The sequence below is a fragment of the Amphiura filiformis genome, chromosome 7 (genome assembly GCF_039555335.1).
Source record: "Amphiura filiformis chromosome 7, Afil_fr2py, whole genome shotgun sequence".
Lineage (NCBI taxonomy): Eukaryota > Metazoa > Echinodermata > Ophiuroidea > Amphilepidida > Amphiuridae > Amphiura > Amphiura filiformis.
The window spans coordinates 58,122,164-58,145,141 of record NC_092634.1 but is presented as its reverse complement, the minus strand read 5'-3'; the positions used below and the strand labels follow the sequence as shown (position 1 = coordinate 58,145,141).

Sequence of the window (22,978 nt, the reverse complement as noted above, 5' to 3'; positions counted from 1 at the left end):
CCCACCCAAAATGACTTTGTTAAGTGCCCTGGGTGTTATATGGAATGAATACGGTACAGCATTATTAGAATGGCTTCAGTTTGAAACATATTTGATTTCCCATGTTAAGAGTGCACACCTGTAAATAGGAATCTCCTGATAAAAATCAATGTTTCAAAATCGGGAAAAGTGACATGTTACTATAAACAATTAGGCTTTGATTAATGTTGAATCTTCATTAAGGTAGAAACATCGGCTACGGTGTCATGCACAGATTTGGTTTAAAATGATACAGGATGTGTAGTTGGGTGAGAAAAACTTGCCTGCCAAGTTTTAATTTTTGCCAACAAAGCGTTTTTGAGTTATGCCATTTTTTATCATTAGAAAGCCCCATTGACTTTGCACATAAAGTGGTTTTGACACTAAGCCTCGTTCACTAAAATTGGTAAAAGTTTGAAAATGGATACTATGTTTAAATATTATTTTTTCTCCTTTCTATCCCATTTATAGAACTGCTTTTTGGATCTTTTTATTACAAAAATGTTACCAAATAATATTAGTGACTTTTTTCCAATAGATTGGTCAGTAATATAGGGGATATTTGAAGGTAATGTTAGTACTTGCTCAAATTTTCTTGATTTGATCTAGAAACACTGAATGACCCAATTTCATAATTATTGTCTGAGCTAACCATAGGGCCAATTTGAACAAACAAGGTGTCATATGAAAGGTTATTAAATTTAGAAACTTTTCTCGCCAGCTTTTTTTAATAAAGTGTTTCTATTTTAAGTTATGGGTGTTTCTAGATTTCCTAATTTAAAAATAGAAAAAATGATTTTTCTCAAAAAATAAACACTTTATCCAAAAAATCTGGCGAGAGAATTTATATATTAGGCTTATTAACCACCCCACAAACTATGGAGACCATATCACATTCCCTCTAGTCTAGCAATAATTATTAGTAGAAAAAATTAGGGAATTTTCAAAAAATAAAGAAAAACATAAGAATTGTTTAAATTTTCATGAAACATTAAAAATCAGTGGAGTAAAGACTTATCTTCAATTGGTTATATATTTGAAATGGATACATAATTCTGATTTGAAATAGTGGCTATTTTCCTGCATGGGTCTATTATCCGATGCTCCTACCTTAAGGCCTTGGTATTAGATTGTCTATCAAACATGTGCAGGATGACTTTTAATAATATATGTTGTATTTCAGAAACACCAAGCTATAGCATGAGCTGTATGTCATAAGGTGATCAAGATGGCAATATTCCACAAAAATCTCACTGGACTCCATATGTTACTAGCTGTCCTCATTTGACCTTCGACTTGCACAAAGGGTAAGTTTTGAAGTGATAAGAAACTCTTCAAGACAAGAAAATGATGTTTGAAAAGAAGCCTTGTAGAGTAAATCAATGAGGTAGCATTTACAGGTGTGCGCCTGTTAGTACTAGTCTTCGGGCAGAAAAAATCTTATGTGTCTTTGGCCCTGAACATGTCTAAAGCAAAACTGCCAACAGGTTACATAGGAGGTTTGCTTTAAACATGTTCAGGGGCCAAAGACACATAGGAGGTTTATCCTGCACAACGATGACATGTTTTAATATGTAATATTAAACAACTAGGTACATCAACTCACGTTCTGTTTCAGGATAAAACACAGCACACAAAAAAGGAGCAGCAAGCATGTTGGTAATCAAAAACAAACACAAAAACAACTTGGTTTCAACACAACAGCGACAAAAACAAAAAATTAGCAGGATAGACTAACAAAATTAAAAACCATTACACTATCTGTAACCCACACTATAGGCATGAGAGTTCTACCAACGTTTTTTGAAACAAATACAAATTTTAGACAAATTTGGCGAGATATTATTGCATGATACACTGAAATGTAATTGTAAATTTAGATGTTTCAATGTTTAAAGCAGCATTGTTATAATAGAGCCGAAAGTTAAAATATCTTTATACACTTGAAACAGGGGTTCCCAACTAATTCCAGGAAATCTAGCAATTGTTTTCTCTCAAGTTGGAACTAAAGAATTTCTACAGGGTCCCAAGAATACAATACTAAAACTCCTAAGAAATCCTTGCAGTGAAAAAGATGCCTAATTTGCATAAACCAAAATGGTTTAAAATAAAGCCCAAAATTTCTGCTTTATAAATGTCAAATTCTGCTTTCTTCTGTTTTGTAAATTTTGCACTATCCAACATTTTTACTTTTTTAGAAAAAAGCTTAAATTTTGCCTGATGTAGGGTCCACATTTTATGGTAAAACATTCTTCAATTTGTTACATTTTGAAGTTTATTTAAATATTTATATCATTTTATTGAAAAGATTGTTCATTGTTTTCATTTTTGTGGTTTTTTATTCTCTTTTTATGAAAACTGCTTTTTTTGCTTTTCATCAGAATTATGCTTTTTTCACGGAAAATCTGAAACACAGAAAACTTGAGGCTTTAGTTTAAAACCATACCAGAGCATGCATTCCTGTCATCATACGGATTTATAGACAGTATAGTTTGACCTATCTTCAATGTTAAAGGTCAAATATCAAATTGTTCATTGGGCAAAAATGAATCAAAATATGTCATATGTCAGGTGTTTTGCTGGGTTGCCAAAAGATTTCAGTCTGAATCGCAGGTCAAATAATCGAAAAGTCGCCCAATTTTTCCAATCTTTACCATTGGTTTCTATGGGACATGAAACTATCAGAAGTCGCGGGAGCCAATGTTGAAAAGTCGCCCAAATTGTTTCTTAACCACTGGTTTCTATGGGACAGGAAATTGTCAAAAGTCGCAGGGAAAATCTTCAAAAGTCGCCCAATTGGGCTACCAAATCACAGGTTTAGTAACCCTGGTTGAGATCCACTGGATGAGAACCCCTGACTAATTAGCAATATGCTATTCCAGTTAAAATCCCTCCTGGAAGTCATGACCTTAATCTCCCACACAGGGAGTGTTACTTTCAAAATGGTGTTACCTGAATGGGTGACTCCATTTGAAATTCACACTCCCTGTGTGGTAGATTAATGTCATGTCTTACAGAGGGTGTGTGTGGATTTTAACTGGAATAGCCCAATACACCAATTATACTGCTGGTACTAAATAATAAGTGTGGTAACTTACAGTGCAATACTAATCTCATGGCTTGGAAAAAAATATTTAAAACATCAGTAAACAGTTAAGAATATTAAATCATGACAACATAATCACAATATTATGGCTTTGGTAAAATATCACAACTTTGCAAATGAGATACTGTCGGCCATTGATTCCATCTGGTTTGGTGTACATTACGATGGCCACCATTTGATTTCATCTGGTTTTGTGTTCATCACGGTGAAGAGCCATTGATTTCATCTGGTTTGTGTACATCGTGGCCAATTTATTTAGGCATCTCATTTGTATCTTGTGACATTTGACAAAACCCCAGGGCAAAAGCAGGTAGTCAATCAATCAATCAATCAATTTATCAATTAGTCAGTCAGTTAACCAATGAGTCATTCAATAAACCAATTAGTAAAATAAAACATTAATCAGTTAAATCAATCGGAAAACCAATCATTTGGTTCATGCATCAATTAACATAATATCACATGATATAAATGATCACATTTAGACCTAACCAGTAGATGTTACTGTAAGGCAAAAAAAAAACATGTTTGTTTCCTGTACCAGGTCAAAAAAGTCAAATGGGAAATGCGTTTTTTTTGGTTTTATTAAAATCCATGTCTTCAAATGATAAAAATACCTTTTCTGCTGCAAATTGGAATGGGAATTTACAGTCGGTCTCTCTGACACACACAAAAAAATCATATTCAAGAATATTTATGATCCCCTTTCAACCTGCAGATTAAAAAAGGTATTTAAAAAAATGTAGTTTTTCACTATGCTTGTTTGTTGTGTAATGTGTAAATGTTTACTCCAGTAGTGTTTTATATAATTGTTTGCGATTTTTTTCCATTTTTTTTGTTTTTTTCTCTGAAAATTCTAATGCGCAAAATAAGCCGTCAAAAACGTGATGCAAGCGCTACAGGAAACAAACTTTTTTTGGCCTTTATCAGAGACAATTGATCAATTGATGGTCACACATTGGGTCTTGGAATTAAAGGGGGTCCATAAGTTTGGTAATAGGATCAGATGAATGGAGGGCAAAACAAAGTGGTGTACTTGCGGTCAGCTATGGTCTCTGGGTGCTTTATTTCAAGGTTGGTTTGTTCAATTGGAAAACACCAGGGAGGGGTACAGGAAATCGAAACAGCCAAGTATTTTGGAGAGGGTACTGGGCTATTCCATTTAAAATCAACACTACCCTGTGGAAGATGTTAGAAATATCTTCCACAGGGGAGAGTATGAATTTCAGATGGAATGAACATATTAGGTAGCTCCATTTATATCTCATACACCCTCGGAGAAAGATTCAACCTGAATCTTCCACAGAGGGAGGGTGGGTTCGAAATAGAGTTGGTTAATGTGCTAATTCCATATAAAATTCATACTTCCCCTGTGGAAGATATTTTCAAAATTTCCCACAGGAGTAGTGTGGATTTTAAATGGATTAGCCTATTACAGGTTAACTACAATAATAGCATAATACAAATAATTTCTGAAGCGGTTATGAAAAATCACAAGGTTCATTTGCATGATGATTGGGCTATTCCAGATGAAATCCACACTACCCCTGTGGAAGATTTTGGAAATATCTTCCACAGGGGGAGTATGTTTTTCATTATGTAATTGGTCAAGATTAATCATTTTGAAACTCATACGCCCCCTGTATTATGGCTTTACCTATATCATCCACACCTGGAGTGAGTATTTCAAATGGAAGTTACCCAATTGTCTATTCTATTCGAAACTCATACTCCTTCTGTTGAAGACTTCAGCCAAATCTTCCACAGGGGTCTTGTGGATTTTAAATGGAATAGCCCATTTGATGGAAAAATTTAAGTAACAAGTTTTACAAAAGTCTGCATCCTTCCGTTTTCCATCAAAAACAAAACAAAAAGATCAAAAAAATGTACAGCAAAAATACTCATCATACTTAATGATGCTACAAATCCTATGACCTACCTTTCCGAGTGCTTAATGGAGGAATCATAGACCTCAAGGAATTGTTGCCAGGAGGTTTGGTAAAGCAAGTTGATTTCCGTCATACAGCGACCTACGTCAAAACAAACAGCACCACGCTTGGCCACTGAGCGGTAGCCTTCACGGGCGTTGTTGATGGCGTTTTCTGACATTTGGACTCTTTCTTGGCTAAAAAGGGGAAAACAGAAAAACAAAAGAAAAAGGAAGAATAGGGGAAAAAGAAAGAAGGAACAAAATTTATTCTCTCCAAAATTCTCTCAAATACACTCTGAAAAAGTATGCATTCTAATCAAGAGTAAAAGTATTTGTAAAGGTGGGAGGACAGATTTTTTTCAAATTTCAAAATTAATTTGCTATAGTTTGATCAGCTCGTAATCGGCGGGCCTTATAACATCGCGGATTAATTTCAATATATTCTATTTGGTAAATTGTCTTGACATCTCGCCAGAAGTATTATAAATTATTAATGAAAGTTATGTACTTTGTCTACTTTCTTTAACCACACAAAATATATAATCCAGGTAGATCAACCATATCGTTGTTTACGTGGACCTACTTTTTGGCGCAGTGATAAAAGCTTAATAATTCCCGCCGATTACGAGCTGATCAAAGTATAATAAACATTGAGGCCCACCATTAAAACAATGTTTCCAAATTTGAGTTTAATAATGTTCCGCTAGTTTTCATGAAAAGCAAAAATGTGTCTAACAATGCCATATATAGCTAGTACAAACTTCAGGTGGTGAAAGTATGTACTATGACTTTCTACCATGTGTTTGGTCACAACATTTACATGAAACATGTCTCTGGTGTTAAATTTTAAATTGAAATTTTAAATTTTATTTTAAATATGAGCTTTCTTCTGATACCAAAATCTCAAGTTTTATATGGCTGTCAATCTAATCACATGCCTTTGATTAATTTTTTATTGTTTTGCCCTGTAGAAGTTTTTAAACTTAAAAAAAGTTCTTTCTAACCAAAGTTGCCACTTTTAAAATTGCCCGAGAGACAAAAACAACAAACCGACAAAAAACACAAGCTTATTATGTGTATAACAGTTGCAACATCAGAGCTCAAATTTCCCACTGGCTCACTAGCATAAGATTTGTAGACCTTTGAAGCAAGTTGTAACATGACTTTTGTTTGCAACAGGTGTTTACATTATTTGAACCTTGTAAATAGAATTTCACCAAAGGCACTAACATTAAACAAAACTTGAAGACTTATACTTTCCATTAAAGCCATATTATAACATTTATTGAGGAGGACGCCCTCAATATTTTTCAAAATTCTTTTTTTACACAATTATATTGTACTTTATTAAACCAACATACCCTGAAAAAATCAAGACTCTAGGTGCTGTAGTTTTGTCAAAATCTGAGATTTTGAATAAAATGCAGGAACCGTCGTTTTATTATTACAATGGAATTATTAGTCAAACGAAAATGTTATAATATAGCTTTAAGTCGAATTGCTTGCATTCATATTGTGCTATTCCAGTTGAAATCCATACACCCCCTATGGCAGACATGTCCTTAATCTTTCACACAGGGTGTGTGAATGATATGGGAGATTAAGGTCATGTCTTCCATGTGTATGGATTCAACTGGAATAGCCCATGGTTCACGAAGCCCAATGAGCTTGATGAAATGTGATCAAAAAGAAAAGTGTGAGCCCTGATCACATGTTTCCACACAATGCACTTCCAAGCCAAATTAGAATAGCCCCGCAGGGCATGACAGCAAGTGTAACAGGCTGTCTCTAACTTGCCATACCTTTCTAGTGTTTCATCGTAATGTTTCTTGAGATCTGCTAGTTTCCTGGTGGTTGCCAAGTCATTAAGAAGCCTTGTATCTGATGCCAAACAAACCAGCATCTGCTCCTCAAGATCATTTAACTGACGCATATTGTTGATTTTCTCCTGTTTTTAAAATCAAAAGATAATTGGGACAGATTACTGACAGCTGGGTTTGAATCCCATAACTTTATGATATGAACCTTATAGGAGTACCATAATAGGACCAAAACTTCAAAATTAGAATAAAATAGAATAACTACATTCACCTAGCATGACATCTACTCAAGCAATGGAGGTTAAAATAATGCACCTACATTTTCCACTAATTATAAAGTATTCCAAATGCAATTTGATTTGTGATGTATATGATATTGGCAATGTTAATTTTATTGTTCAATTTATGCCTCAAAAGAAAATAGACTTTCGTTCCTATTAAATCCTATTGCCGAGATGATTTGCTTAATTACTTTCTAGTTCCAAATGAAAATCTGGGGTATTCATGTTTTGCCTATTTGGAAATAATCCCTGCTTTCACTCAAAACTTGCCGACAACCTGCGCAAATTGAAATACTAATTGCATCAAAGGTGCACCACAAGCACTTAGAATTAGTCAGCAAGGATAAAAAACATAAAACTTTGCCTCCAATATGTGACCTGCTACCACGAAGTGAGCGTAAAGTTGCTCGTTGGTAATTTTGAGACATCCTGGCTGCTGAGTTGATGTTCTTTGGTTACCGCGCACGCACCCCTACAAACCAGCAGTATGTCCTGAATGGTACATTGTGCTCCCATTCATAAAGGACATACAGACATACTATAAGGCTTGAACAGGTGCGTGTGAAACAAAGAACATCAACGCAGCAGCCAGGACATCTCAAAACTACCAACTTCGTGCTCAATTCAGGTCACATATACAGGGTGATATAGGGGAGTCGGACTAGGTACCTTGGCAGCAGCTGCTCTATCCTCATCCAATCTAGCTTTCTCTCTTGCCATGAATCTGTACAACAACTCCTCCTCACAGTCATCTCGAGTCTGATAGAAGTACAGAACACTGCTGTATGCAGCCAGCGAGTGCGGAATGCAGTGAGGGCGCTCTGTGGTGTGGAAAAACACACGGAAGTTGGGGTGGCACTCCACTTCATGATCTGCGACCTGTATACAAGATAAGATATAAAGATTTACTTATTGACAAACAAGTGGGTATGGTCAAACAAGGTATACAAAGAATATTTCGCAGAACGACTATCTTCATATAATGAAGCAGCATAATGAAAAACACATCAGTACACATACATTATTTACATCTTATTTGAGTACATGTGCTTACATTAAGCACCAAACACACTGAAGAGTGTTTCTTAAAGGTAGCTCACAGCTTGAACATAACATGCTGAAGAGAACTTCTTAAAATGATGAGATGCCAAAAAATGAGTTGAAATTCTAGTAGAGTTAGCAGTCACTTACCATCATTTTGAATGGTGATTTTGCCTTCATAAATTTCATCCTCTCCCTGAGCAGACAATGGAATCTGGGATCTGTAGCCATGGCTTTCACATCGGTGTCCATTATAGCTAGTGGTGTACCTTCTGTTAAACAGGTTTCAAGTTGAGATCTCAACTCCTATTGTTAAAAGACAAATGGGTGATTCCATGTGATATCCACACTCCACCTGTGGAATATTTAGCTAAAGTCTTCAAAAGAGGGTGTATGAGTTTCAAATAGAACAGACAATTTGGTAACTTCCATTTGAATTACTCATTACAGGGGGAGTATGGGTATCAAAATAAACCACCCTAGCCAATTCCATTTGAAAAACATACTCCCTCTGTGGAAGACTTTTCTTAAATCTTCTAGAGGGGTATGGTAGATCTCAAGTAGAATATCCCAATCAGTTAGTATAGATAGATGATCAAAGTGAGCACCTTGAGTATTACTGTCTTGAACATTTCAACTCAATTCAGCTGTGTCTAGAAATCTAGAGGTCCCCAGCTCAATTCATGGTCAAAGGAATATGACACCAGTGGCGAAGGAATAGTGTGTGATCAATGCAACATTCCTGAGACAATGAACCAATAACTATAGACCATAGATAGGATTCAAAATCCACACTCCCCCTGTGGAAGATTTTGGAATACCTGCCACAGGGGAGTATGAATTTCAAATAGAATGAGCACATTAGTACTATAGACTTGTGATTTAATATTCTATAGCCAGAGAAGTGCTGTACAGCACGCGGGTCTGAGCTGAATGGGCGATGCATGTTCTTTTGAAATTTTTATATTCTGAAACAGTTGAATATATCATATCATTATCGGTCAATTTAAAAACATATCGATGAAAATGCAGTTAAATATATGTTGAAAGATAACGGCAACCGCAGCAGAGTGTATTGAACTTCCAGTTAGTGTATTGAAAACAAAACTTGAGTTTTATCTGACAGCAAATCAAATTTTCTTGTAATGGGAATGCCATATGGGGTACTGAACATGCGCAGATCGTAAAAACATGTATGAATGGAAACGCTGCGGTATCTCATATCGTTCAAGTGCTATGCTTAGCCTGAGTCGCTCGGCCTAACAAAATGCACCAAGAACGAGTGGATTCGCCGTACTATAACGGATATTTTTGACACAAAGATATAGGGATGATGACGCTGTGTGATGTATATCTACAGAGCTATAGTTAAGACACTTACATGGTATTTGACTAAGACCAAGTTACCCCTGAGATAACACTGAAGCCAGTCTAACACACGGCTTGTTGGATCAGAGAGTAAAGTCCAGGCAGTACAGCTCAACTCTTGTAGAATGAAGCATGCATTATCTTGAGCATGTGGTGTGCAAGGAAGGTTGATAAGCTTAAGAGATTCAATATCCACCTACAGAGAGTAAACATGTTAAAAAAAATTTAAATCACAATTTTTACTCGAATGCTTTGGAGAATGAGCAAGGTTTTAAATTATGAATAAATGTACACATCTTACATTTTTTTAAAGCAAATTTGCAACATTTTACAAATTTAGCTTCATTTTTTTTATGTATATAGTGATCATTAGGTTTCCCTGCCTGAACAAAATTGATCATGTCTCACCTCATTTTTCAACCAAATCGACGGTAATAACTCTTATAGTGAGGGATCAACATTTAACCATAAATTGCCTCAGGCAAAACTTACTTACCAAATACCACACAAGGTCATTTTTATGTAACTCATTGACCCATGTGTGATGTGTGTCATGTACTGCCTCTAGATATAATGACATCTGGTGATCTGGTCATTTCATTGACAGATACTAACCTCAGGAGGATATTCAATTTTTGATCATTTCTTTTCAGGTAGTGAAACGTAATGTACATTTTGATCACAAGTGCTGTAAAGTCCAATCAAGTACACTTTGGCTCATATAAAACATTAATTATTTTCATAGAAATTCTGCAATTCAAAGGTTTTCGAGTGAAAAAGTCTCGACTGTTTGTGTCGTCGTAACAATAACATGATGCATTGGTTGAACCTAGGATATAGGGTGTCCCAAAAAAGAGAACCCTCAATGCGCCCTCTTTTTCTCCTATTTTTGAAAAGTTGATCAAATATATGTTGGTATGTAAAGAAACCTTTAATCATTAGCTTTAATAAACTAAAACAATTATTTCAATCGGCTCACAACTTTTAAAGATATGCCCTTTTAAAGAAAAGTGCCAGTTTTACGAATTTGATGTTTTAATGTTTAAAAACATTAAAACATGGCTTCTTCAATTCGCTCACCTCAGTATACAAGAAATTCATGAGTGCTATATCCTTAAACAGTTGCTTCTTGGGTACTGGTAGCCCATGATGACCGCACATGTGATTGAAGAATTGCGCTAGTCTCTTACGACAATCTGATGCCATTCCACCACAGTAAATAAGGAAGGCTGCGGCGGAGACGCAATTGCTAAGAAGCCATTCGTTATCCGAGTTGTCATCCACATACATCTGCCATCTCTCGTGTTCCTGTTGGAGGCTGCATGAAGATTTAGAACAAATGAAAAATGTCAGATTTATTATTCTTTTGATCTGTTTTTATAAGTAAGGAACTTCACAGAACAGGTACGTTGGCGCAAATAGTGATTGACCTGTGTACACTGCATACCAATCATGTACCAGGCCTTGCCGTCTAGATTTTAAAGGTGAGTGGTCAATCGCTCACTAGCATGATGCTAGGCAAGTGGTCCAATCACTCTCTTGTAGTATGTAGTGGTTGAATCACTCTCTATGTCTGAAAGATCATTCATACCAATATGATATACTTACAGACTGTTGAATTCCATCTCTTTTGTGTTTAGGAATTATTATACAATATATCGAATGAATACACCGAAAGTGCTGTACTTGAATATATTTTGGGTGATAATGGTGATATCAAGTGTCTATGGCGAGTGGATCGCTCTCTAGAAATTGACTTTGGGCGAGCGGCAAGGTCTGATGTACACACTGGTTTGATCAACCTGGTGCATCGAAGACAAAACCTGGTTTTTAAAATTCCATCTTTGAGATAATAATTTTACTAAGTACTTGTGCCATATTTACTTTTGTAACATAATATTATTTATAACTGTTTTACAAGTTAAAAACCATGTGCTATCCCAATCTCCCACACAGGGGGTGCAGATTTCAAATGGAGTCAGGTCTTCCATAAAGGGTGTATGGATTTCAACTGAAGAGCACATGTATTGAGATATTTACACTAGATCTGGGCTGAATTCCCCTGCCTGTCAGTCAGTATAATCTTACCCATCACTTATAGCTGCCGTGTGCAACTTTACATAAAAATTCATGTACATTATAGCTACCTTCTTATCATATTAGTAGCTGCCTTTAATCTCTCATTGCTTGCCACAAGTTCCATTTCTAGTGAGTGTTTAGTCACCACAGATGCATCAAATTTCGCCTGGAGTTCATTGACCTCTTCCTTTAACTTAGGAATGTCAGCCTCGGTGTATTCAGGCTCTGGCTCCATCTCGGCTTTTTGGGCTCTCTCTTCTGCTTCTTTAGCTTCCTATGGGTGACAAATTGATGGGAATCAAATTTACAAACATTACACTACATATTGTTGTCTGCAAAACATTGTGCAGCTTAAACCTTTAACGCGGCTGTGTACTCTAGCCATTGTTTCTTTCTCAAAATTGAGTTTTTATGATATGTTTGTACCTTGTTATGTTTTTTATAAATACAAGGAATGAAAATCCAGATTTGTAAACTCCAACTGCAATATTTTAAGGATTTTATTTCACTATTCCACTCGTGTTTGAAATTGAAAAGGAAAGAAAATCTTTGTTGTACCAGCAAGGTACACGCGCGCAAGAACAACTCATCGCTATGCGATCGCGCAATTTGTTAACGCACAAATACGCGACGCAAACGCCGACGCTTATCTGCATGCGGCGCATCTTATGGAAACACCACGGAAGCACTGATTTCACAAAAACCTAGTGGTCAAATGGCTCCGCTTTTAGCTGATAAAATGTGGGGTTTTTCAAGTTCTTTCCCCCGATTTAAATATCAAGTTATGAATGGATTTCGCTCAAAATTCTCAAGGGGCTGTGGATTTACCCGATGTTCACGTAATATAAGTTACAAAAACGAAAACTGTCGATTCTCCTGTGAGATTCGATGAAAGTGCAAAATGTGACCACTTTAAACTTCAACGGCCATTATTTCAATGTTCATTTTCTCGGTAAAATGACGATTTAGGTACACGATAACTCAATAAATACAGCATCTATAGGTAAGCAAATATGATCATCGTAAAAAGCATGATCGACTCAAGAAACGGTTTTCTCATTTTTTTATATTTTGGTCTATTTCCGATTTTGGGCATCATTTTGTGCAAATAGGCGTTTTGAATTTTAAAAGTTCATTTTGATGCCTTATATGGTCAATATCTCAAAAATAAGGCCAATATCAAAAAAATAAAAAAACGTTTTTGGAATGGAGCCTCAAGATTGAGCTAAAAACAAAATAAAATATTTTGGAAAGAGTGTTTTTTGTTATGATGTACCTAACAAATATTGCCAAAAACTCACTTTTTTGTGATTTTCTTCAAAATTGTTGTTTTTACCCCAAATCTGTATTTATATTAAGATTTATTGATGTCTTGCCTTCATAAAAATGTATACTTTTATATGTTTTATGAATAATTACAAAGTTATTGCACTTTTACTACACGCATGTCTGAGAGTACACAGCCACCTTAACCCCCAAGCACTATCTGCCGATCTAACATTGCTCTGATTGATCAATTACATGATATCTTCACTTTAATCACCAATCAGAATGGAGCTTTGCAAATAATTCACCCCAATTTTTTTGTGTGGTGATATTATTCTAACAATGTTGCTGATTGGTCCAATTGATAATGAAAACTTCTTTTTGGCCAATCAGCAGGTAGATCTCATGGGTTTAAAGGGATTGTGATTGATTGATATTGTAATCTATATTGTAAAAATGTTCTTTTCAAAATCAAATATGAAGCAGGTCTAAATGATGCAAAAATACCTGAGATCAAAGGGACAAACCAAAATAATTCTTTCAGTGTCAAACTGAAACTGAAGAATAAAATTCACTCAATTTAGTGACACAAAAGGTTCATCTAAATAAGAAATATGTTCATCAATAATTATGAAATTCAAATAAAAAAGCACATAGATTTTCATACATTTACAAGTCCTTGTTGGATGTAAATTTTGTGCTTTCATGTAACGATTGTACCAAAGTGAAGTTTGTATAATTCCAGGGTTAAGAACAAATTTAAGGTCAAGGAGTTTATTTGGATTAGCTTTTATGTTGAGAATCAGAGTGAAGATTTGGGTTAGAATTAGTTTAGCTGCACTTGACTTTGCACAAGCTGGTTAAGATATTTGAAATGCTACAACATATAACAAACCACCACATGTACATACAATTATACTCACAAAAAATAACATTTCTATTATCTATCTGCAGCTAATGAGGCCAAAAGGAATTTTATGTTGGAAGGAAAAATGATGATTAGAAGGGGAGCATTCTCACCATTAGTAAACGCAATCTTTCCAGCTCTCGCTCCTTTTAGTGGTTAGTAGTAGGATTGAAAGAGTAGGCATGAAATGTGTAAAATTAGGATGAAATTGATCAAACAAATTTCCTTATGCTTCAGAGTTTCAGGTGCCTTGATGGTGATCATCGAGCGCGTAGAAGAGTTGAAGTCTACGCCCTTCCTACGAGCTCGATGACAACGGGTCAACCATCTTGTTGGCATGATTGCTGATCAGCCAATCAACATTGTTTATCACTAAGCGTTCATGCTCATATACGCTTGATGCACAGCACATATAAGTGAACAATTAGGAAATTTAGTTCATCAGTATTAGTAACCATAGAAATCAATAGAGTAGATGTGGATGGAAAAGAAAATGTTTGAAATGAGTTTGAACATGAACAATGTGATTTTGAAATGCAATGCCAAGTCATGTCAAGTAAATTGAGTTAACCCCCTGAGCACTACCTGCCCATCTAACATTGCCTCTGATTGGTCAATTACATGATATCTTCACTTTAATCACCAATCAGAATGGAGCTTTGCAAATAATTCACCCCAATTTTTTTGCGTGGTGAAATTATTCTAACAGTGTTGCTGATTGGTCCAATTCTTTTTGGCCAATCGGCAGGTAGTTCTCATGGGGTTAAAATACTGTAGAATACAATCCATCTACAAGCATATTATGCCTCTAAATGAGGGTTTTTTGATGAAAGAGACGGAAGGCAGACACCCACCATAAAAGCATTTGGAGTTTGAGCAACTATGTTACTGATACAGGCATCTGTACAAACATGTATTATTGTAAGACCAATCTATGTAATGTTTTTGTGGTGGATGTCTGCCTTTCATCAAAAAAGCCCTCATTTACATGTATATATTATGCTTTTTCTATGGTGGACATAAATTCATAATTACAACTTTATGTCAAAATTGCCCTGTTAAGCTACAACACAACAAATTTGGCAGATTCCATTTAGGTGTATGGGACATGTGTAAACATTACAAATATGCCAAAAAATCAGGTTTGAAAAAAATTAACAATTTCATATCATAAGATTGTACATTATGACTTTAACAGAAAAGTTCTTCAAAGAGTTTCATTTGTAGGATTGTTTCATCTGTTTCATTGGTAGCACAATTTTACTGGATTTGCCTACCAAAAATCACCAAAAGTTCTTATATCCTGAAATCCAACCCAGGAGCTACAGTTTTCAAACTTGACTAACCTTCTCTTCTTGTTCCTTCTGCAGTCTTTCCGTCTCAATCTTCTCCTTTTCCAGTTCAGCAAGCTTATTCAATGCCTCTCTCAATGGCCCACATAGATGTGAGTACTCCACCAGGGCACAGATGTAAGCCACTACATTACCAGCATCCTCTGAGCTATACCGGGTTGCTGCTATGGTGATGCCTTGGCTCTCGATGGCTGTGGGACTGCGACGAGATGAAGCTGGCAGTTTGGAACCTGAAATGGATCCAATATAATACTTACTTTTTCATCAAGAGAATACAAGAAATGTCAATGATCTTGAATTCTCTCAACCATGTGAAATGTAGCAATTGATATGAGCACTTTATGTGACCCCTCTTTTGAAGTTTAAACAGAAACCCATCTTTGTAACGTCCTGGCAAAATATCATTCCTCTGAATTTTTGGCAGGATCAAACCAATACTTGACTGAGAATGATTCATACAATCCTAGATAGTGAGAACCAATCAGAGCACACATTAGTAAATTACTAGCCGTGCATAAATATTTTATAATTGCACGGGCGTGCACTCCACGTAGTATGCACAGTGCTTTTGGACGCGTTCATTTTTCTTGCAGGTTGATGCATTTATATTTGCTTGCATTTTCCAACATTTTTAGTGACAATTTTGTTATAAAGATAGCAAAAATCACAAGATTTTTTTCTTGTGTATGAAATAGGTTAATAAATGCATATGTTGCTCGAGAAATTGAAAACGAAAATTCAAATCATTTATTTTCTAAATATTCGACACCTGAAAAAGAATATACTTCACAATCATTTATGACCACTTTAATCTAGCTATAAGTTTCAAAATATTTGACTTGACTATGTCTCATCCAGTATTTTAAAACTCATAGCTCGACAAATACATATGGACTCAATCGATCCAATTTAGTATAAAAGTCACGCAATCTATGGACAACAATATTATTAAACTTGGTAACAGCATATTCTCCTAAATCAAATTCTTCGGACAAGCAGAGAGAAATAAATCACTCTACATTGCCTAAACCTATCCTGAATAACTTACCAGGTACATCAAGAAGTGAGCCTTCCCCTGTCACCCCTTCACCACCTTCTTTCTGTTTAGGTAAGTAATACTCTACATTAGCCAGTATGTTTGGATCCAAACCATTCTCCCAGTCTAATTCATGAAGTAAGTCTACAAATTTGGCAGAATCCATCAAGATGTTCTGCATCTGTTTCCACTTCTGTTTATCGTTCCCTTGTTCCTTGGACTCTGTTACAAGAATAAAAGTATATACAAGTATTATAATAGTTCTGAGTCACACCATAATTTGGTTTATCATCATATCACAATTTTTCAAATATGATATAATTAATGAACGATAGTAGCAGTATGTGTATTACAATTCTTGTAAATCTGAACATAAAGATATAATATGTGGAGTACCTCAAGGCTCCATCCTAGGCCCATTATTGTTCATTTTGTATGTTAATGATATCATAAATACTTCCACCATTCTAAAATTTGTCTTGTTTGCCGATGATACTACTATAACTTATTCACATAAGGACATTGTGTCCAAATACGATCTTATCAACAATGAATTAAAAGAAGTAAATAATTGGTTTAAGGCTAATAAGTTATCAGTGAATGCAAGCAAGACTAATTATATGGTGCTTGGTACAAATCACAAAACATCACACGTATTGTACAATGTTACTAAAAATATTATATTAGATAATGTAATCCTGGAAAGGTTGAATAAGACCAAATTTCTTGGAGTGACAATTGATGAGAATTTAACTTGACAATTTCATATTACCAACATCTCAAAGAATATATCTAGAGGTGTTGGTGTAATAAACCAACTGAAACATTTTGTCCCCGAGTTTAATAATGTATTCACTATATTGTACTTTAATACTTCCTTACATAAACTATGGTATCTTAGCATGGGGAAATACTTGTCAAAAATATTTGGAAAAGATTTTCAAACTTCAAAAAAAAGCCCTTAGAATGATATCGAATAGTCACTTTTTAAGTCACTCAGCCCCTATTTTCAAGAATTACAATTTGCTTAATGTTTATGATAGTTATGATCTCGAACTAAGCACTTTTATGTACAAGTATAATACCAATCAGTTACCAAAGGCCTTCAATAGTTATTTTGTTGAGCAGAGGAATCACCTCAGGTATCACACAAGAAACGCTGAAGATTACAAGATCTGTCTTACAAAAACAGAGTTTGCTAACAAAACAATAAGAACCGGCTGGCCAAGAAAATGGCATTCGATTGACAGATGCGCCAAAACGGCTACATCAGTAAAACTCTTTAGATCCCAAATTAAAACAAACCTTATAGAAATGTACACTTAATACCTCTTAGTTTGGATTTACTTATTTATATTTTTCACTATTTTAAAACAAAAAATCGATTAAAATTAACTGATCTCTTAGCATTTATACTATATTCACAAAATGTCAGCTTTCTTATGCGATATGCCTATACGTACATGAGCAAAAGTTATGAAATACTAATTTATATTCTGCATGTTCTTTATTCATCATTTTTTCCTGCTTAGTTCGTTCTACATGAATGTATGAAAGAGGGTGGGGGGTGTTTGTATGTATGAAATTGTATTTTATTAGACAAATTAAGAAACTTAGGCTAAGGTTAAGGGGTGCTTGTTCAGGCCTTTTTGGCCTTCTGAGCATCTCCTCATTCAAATGTGTTGTTTTGCTGTTATTGTATTGTTGTATTTTGAATGAAATAAAGATTGATTGATTGATTGATTGATTTGGTAAATGGCATCATAATGCAGTTATCATTTTGACTGAGCTGAGGTAACATCACTGTTCATTAAAAAATATATGACACATATCAAACACAACCACATAAAGAAAATATGTAATGATGAAAAAAGAAGATAAAGAATTTATTCTATATTTGTCACATGAAATCAAAAATCAATAATTTACATCCAACATCATTGTGTTAATGTCATTTTAAAGAAAAAGCAGATCTCTTAACTTGTTCCTTTTTTTTTAAATTGTGGGATAGGCTTTTACGACAGGAATTTTTTAATATTTTTATGACATGGCATAACTAGGCATTAACAGCAGAGACAAATAAAATCATTTAGAAGCTGCAGACAAGGAAGCATCCAAAAAGCAATTAACCTCTCTGCTGAAGCTGGCCCTTGATCTGATGGCTGCAATTTGGATAGCGATGATTTTACATTTCAGATTTTGTGGGACCTGAGAATACATCAGACACGCCAAATTGCATTTTGAATACAAGGAATGCCCTTCTGATATTAAATAATTCTGATTTTTTTACAATTGCGATATAATACAAATTTGATAAGAAATCATTAAGAATTGAAATTTTTGACATTTAACAACCCTCTAAATAAATAGTATAAATCTAATGATATGTAGCTGGGAGGAAAAGCCATCCATTATTTGAAAATTTAGACCTTTTGTATTGAAGATATACATTTTTTTCCCAAAGCACCTAAAAATTGTAGGTCTTTTGGGAACAATATGTGTATCTTCAATACGAAAGATCAAAATTTTCAAATGATGGTCTGCTTTTCATCCCAGCTACAGACACCTTAAGTACATATCATTAGGTCAATGCCCTTTGAAATTTTCCAAACCACCCAAGATCGTTTTTTAATCTATTGAGCTGTGCCAGTTGAAATCCATACACCCACTATGTTAGACATGACCTTAATCTTCCACATAGGGAGTGTGAATTTTAAACAGAGTTACCTGAATGGGTGATTCCATTTGAAATCAACTCCCCATGTGTGGGAGATTAATGTGGGGGTGAATGGATTTCAACAGGAATGCCATTAGGCCTATTGAAACATACACACACATAAACACCAAGCATGTAATACTTACTGGTTTTATTACCCTGTGCATCCTCTGTATTGATAAATAGGGTGAGTAGGTAGGTAGGTTGGTTCATAGGTAGGTTGGTAGAAAGGCATGTAGGTTGGTATGTAGATAGGTAGGTTGGTAGGGAATGGTAGGTAGAATTGCATGGTGTGTGATGAAACAGTACAGTGCAGTGATGCAAACAGAGCGATGAGACAGAAAGACAGACAGACAAACAAACAAACAAAAGGGTGATGTGAAAGGGATGTATAAATTGTTAGTTATGACAGTGCATCATTAAAGCATTTCCCTAAATCTACCATCAATATTTCTTATAAGTGATTAAGAATATTTAGGGTCACCCTCAGCTCTCTATATTTGTTACAGCTTTTGTTCGAAAATGCAAAAAACTAAGAAGTACAAATTTCTGGAAATTAATACATGAATTTAGCAGAAAACTTATGTTCGGCAGGCTGTATACCTCTTGAGTAAAGATACATACGCAAATCAATTTTTTACCACATCATAAGATAATGCAACTGTAAATGGATGCAATATTTGATATCTTGCAACTGTTGCAACAAGGAAACTTTTGTTGTCAAATGGATTATACCAGACAAGCAATGTACAATTAGCAACATTGAATTTTATACTTTAAATTCTACTACATTTTTAAGCATGCACATACTCTCTATTGACATTTAACAAATAAAAACAACTTAATACTTAATTCACATACTCTATATTTCAGGCACGAGAGTGGCTTTGCTTGAAAAAAGCCGCAGTAGAACAAAAAAAGCTGAAAAACAGTGTGAAATTGGCAAAAAAGACCCCAAACTGGGCTGAAAATAAATAAAAATGCGTAAATTTGAATAAAAAAAAGCTGAATTCAGCTGATCAGCTGTAAAATCTCATGCCTGATATTTGCATTCTAGAAATTGAAAACAAATCTGACACACTTACTCGATTTCCAGCTGGATTTTGTTGGACTGCGAACACTAGGTGTAGAATTAGTAGATTGACGTCCTGATATGAAAGATGCATCCTCTGTTGGGATTCTCTCCCTGTCAGTCTGGTTGCCAAGAGGTTTATTCTTCCCTAGCAACGCCATCACCATCTCCATAAGTTGTAGCACGATTGGCGGAGGATTTTGAAACGATCTGATCTTCTCAATGCAGGTGCGATCTACTTTCTCACGCCAATGTTGAACCTAATGAGAATGTATCAGTAAAAAACCAAATAAAGATTATGATTACAGCGCGCATGATTTATGCTTGTCTCTGCAAGCAAAATCTACATACCACATGAATGCTGTACCTAACAAGGGGTTTCTCGATCTCGCTTGCTTTTACACTTTCTTTTGGTAGCAGAGGTAACAAAATAGGAACAGCGGTTGTCCCAAGATAAGAAAGTTCAGACAGTGCAGCTATGGCCCAAATTTGCTTGCAATTGGATTTTACCTGCTCATATGATACCATATTTTTCAGGAAAAAACCCTCTTTCCCACTGCAAAAACATGTTAAGACTAGGGGTCTGTTACCGTCAAGCAAAATTTTAAATATGTGGACAAACTCAAAAAATAGAAATCCTTGATTCTTTTAGCATGGAAAGGGTATAGGGGGGACATTTTAAAAATGACATTTAAAAAGTTGCATTTGGCCTGTTGGCATGGTAACGGACGAAACAAATTTGAGTCAAAAATGACCAAAATTTTCAATTTTCATTTTTGAAAAAGGGCAAAGTTTGGTCGAATGCCACAAATAAATAAGATGTGATATCATTTTTTATTTTATTGCTTCAGATAGCGGCATGCTTTGGTAGTCCTTGCAAATGAAGAAAGAGCTTGTCACTCTTTTAAAAGATCCTTTAATTTTAAGTAGAAAAAACACATTTTTGGGCAAAAATTGTAAGTGTCATTTTACCCCAACATTGAAGGGGTGTAACTGTAAAGAAGAAGTTGATATTTTGTAATTGTATGGTGGCATAGCTAGAGTGAACCCTTGCTGACAGATATATAGTTTCAAAAATTGGGGTCTCAACTTCTAAAGAAGTTCTGGCTTTTTAAAAGTACCAAGTTTTTGAAAAAAATTGTATTTTTTAAGGGGAATTTATGGCAAAAAATACCAATTTCGCTTAACAGGATTGTGTTTAAATAACCGTAATGAAATAATTATTGAATATATTTCTATTGATGAAAAGATTAAGTGACTTCTTAAATTTTAGTCTCAGTTTTAAATGGTACAAACAAGCTATATTATACATACAGGCCTTTTAAGCATGTTAAGCAGATTAGGCAGATCGCAGTGCTATTCAAATACAGATAGAGGGCAGCGCTTTTAACATCAGACAGCTATCTACCCGGTACAAACAACGGAGTTCACCAACTTTACGAGACCACCAATCAGGGGCTGTGCAATAATGATAAGCCCTGTAGGAAGGGTAAATATGGGGGGTGGGGTGGGAGGGTGTCCAAGAATTTTTGGCAACCCCCCAAAAAGGGGGGGAGCAATTTTTGGCAGGTCAAAGGGGTGAGGGTTCTAGTACATGAACCTATACCATGGTTCCTAGCCGTCGCAGAGGAGCTCATACTCATAGGGCAGTGTCAATATACCGGTAAACGACATATCTGATTTGCCCAGGTTTTAGTAAGTTTGCCACTGCTTTTAGCATCAGACAGCTAGATACCCGGTACAAACAATAGAGTTCACCAACTCTACGAGAACACCAATCAGGGGCTGTGCAATAATGATAAGCCCTGTAGGAAGGGTAAATATGGGGGGTGGGGTGGGAGTGTGTCCAAGAATTTTTGGCAACCCCCCAAAAAAGGGGGAGCAATTTTGGCAGGTCAAAGGGGTGAGCGGTCTAGTACATGACCCTATACCATGGTTCCTAGCCGTCGCAAACATTGGCAAAGGAGCTCATAGGGTACTGTCAATATACCGGTAAACGACACATCTGATTTGCCCAGGTTTTTGTTTGCCACTGCAAGCTAGGTGGTGGCAATGGACATTGGAGCACATTTACGGGCAGACTATACTACAGACACGCTCTGATATGGGCTTAGAAAAACAGTGCAGAAATGTTCAAATATGCAAAATTCTTTGCTCACTACGCTTGCATTATACATGTACATCTAGACCATTATTATAAGGTTTGCAAATTGGGAACTCAAACATATGTCATGTGCGGGGGAGCAAAGATTAGTTGGCAGGCCGGAAGGAGTAAGCAATTCTTTTTGGCACGCCGTTTGGAAGTTTTAAGCCTAGCCCTCAACATCAGGAAGCATGTAAAGTTTCAGCTCCAGCAGATGGATCTTCAGGGAATTCAACATCAGAAAATGTTAACCAAGAAACATTTGAAAATCATCAACATCATGAACTATGTGCTGCTTTTAACATCAGGCAGCTATAGTACTAGTACTAACCCGGTACAAGCTACAGTGTTCACCAATTCTACGAGAACACCAATCAGTAATAGGAAGTATGTGAAGCTTTATCTTCAGTAGATGAATCTACTAGCTACGGTGGATTCAAGAGGTATTGCAAACGCTATTCAGTTATCCAAGGAAACATGTACATCGACATACATAAAGCATTGAAGCATTGCCGCTAGTAGCTCACATTCAGTCAGGAAAATATGACAAAATTACAAACATCAAAATAAAAAAGCCTTCTAGCCAAGATATGAGGAAATACAAACGGACAGCAATGCATTCTTTCTGAATCAGAGATATGATTAGGTCATGAATTGGCCCTAAAGGTTATATACCACTTATAGGCCTGGGCGGTATGGAAATACGACGAGTAACTATTTGTTTGCATGGCATCTGAAAGGACTGCTTTAAAATCGCTGAAATTGACCAAGTAATATAGCCAAAAAAGTACTTTTTAGGGTTTGATGCTTCAAAATGGTATATTTTCTCTCATTATATGACAT

The 22,978-nt window shown here is 35.5% G+C and overlaps 1 protein-coding gene across 1 annotated transcript in view; it reads right to left on the bottom strand.

Annotated features, from left to right (window-relative positions):
* Positions 1-22,978, bottom strand: part of LOC140157398 (dynein axonemal heavy chain 5-like) — a 120,149-nt gene that overhangs the window by 29,018 nt on the left and 68,153 nt on the right. Inside the window, exons 48-58 of the mRNA XM_072180580.1 lie at positions 20,006-20,252; positions 19,067-19,090; positions 16,217-16,426; positions 15,163-15,398; positions 11,712-11,917; positions 10,645-10,882; positions 9,578-9,760; positions 8,347-8,502; positions 7,825-8,034; positions 6,857-7,002; positions 5,064-5,249 (exon numbers count right to left, since the gene is read on the bottom strand). Of these exons, the coding sequence (XP_072036681.1) occupies positions 5,064-5,249; positions 6,857-7,002; positions 7,825-8,034; positions 8,347-8,502; positions 9,578-9,760; positions 10,645-10,882; positions 11,712-11,917; positions 15,163-15,398; positions 16,217-16,426; positions 19,067-19,090; positions 20,006-20,252 (2,042 nt within the window). The remainder of the gene's footprint in view (positions 1-5,063; positions 5,250-6,856; positions 7,003-7,824; positions 8,035-8,346; positions 8,503-9,577; positions 9,761-10,644; positions 10,883-11,711; positions 11,918-15,162; positions 15,399-16,216; positions 16,427-19,066; positions 19,091-20,005; positions 20,253-22,978) is intronic.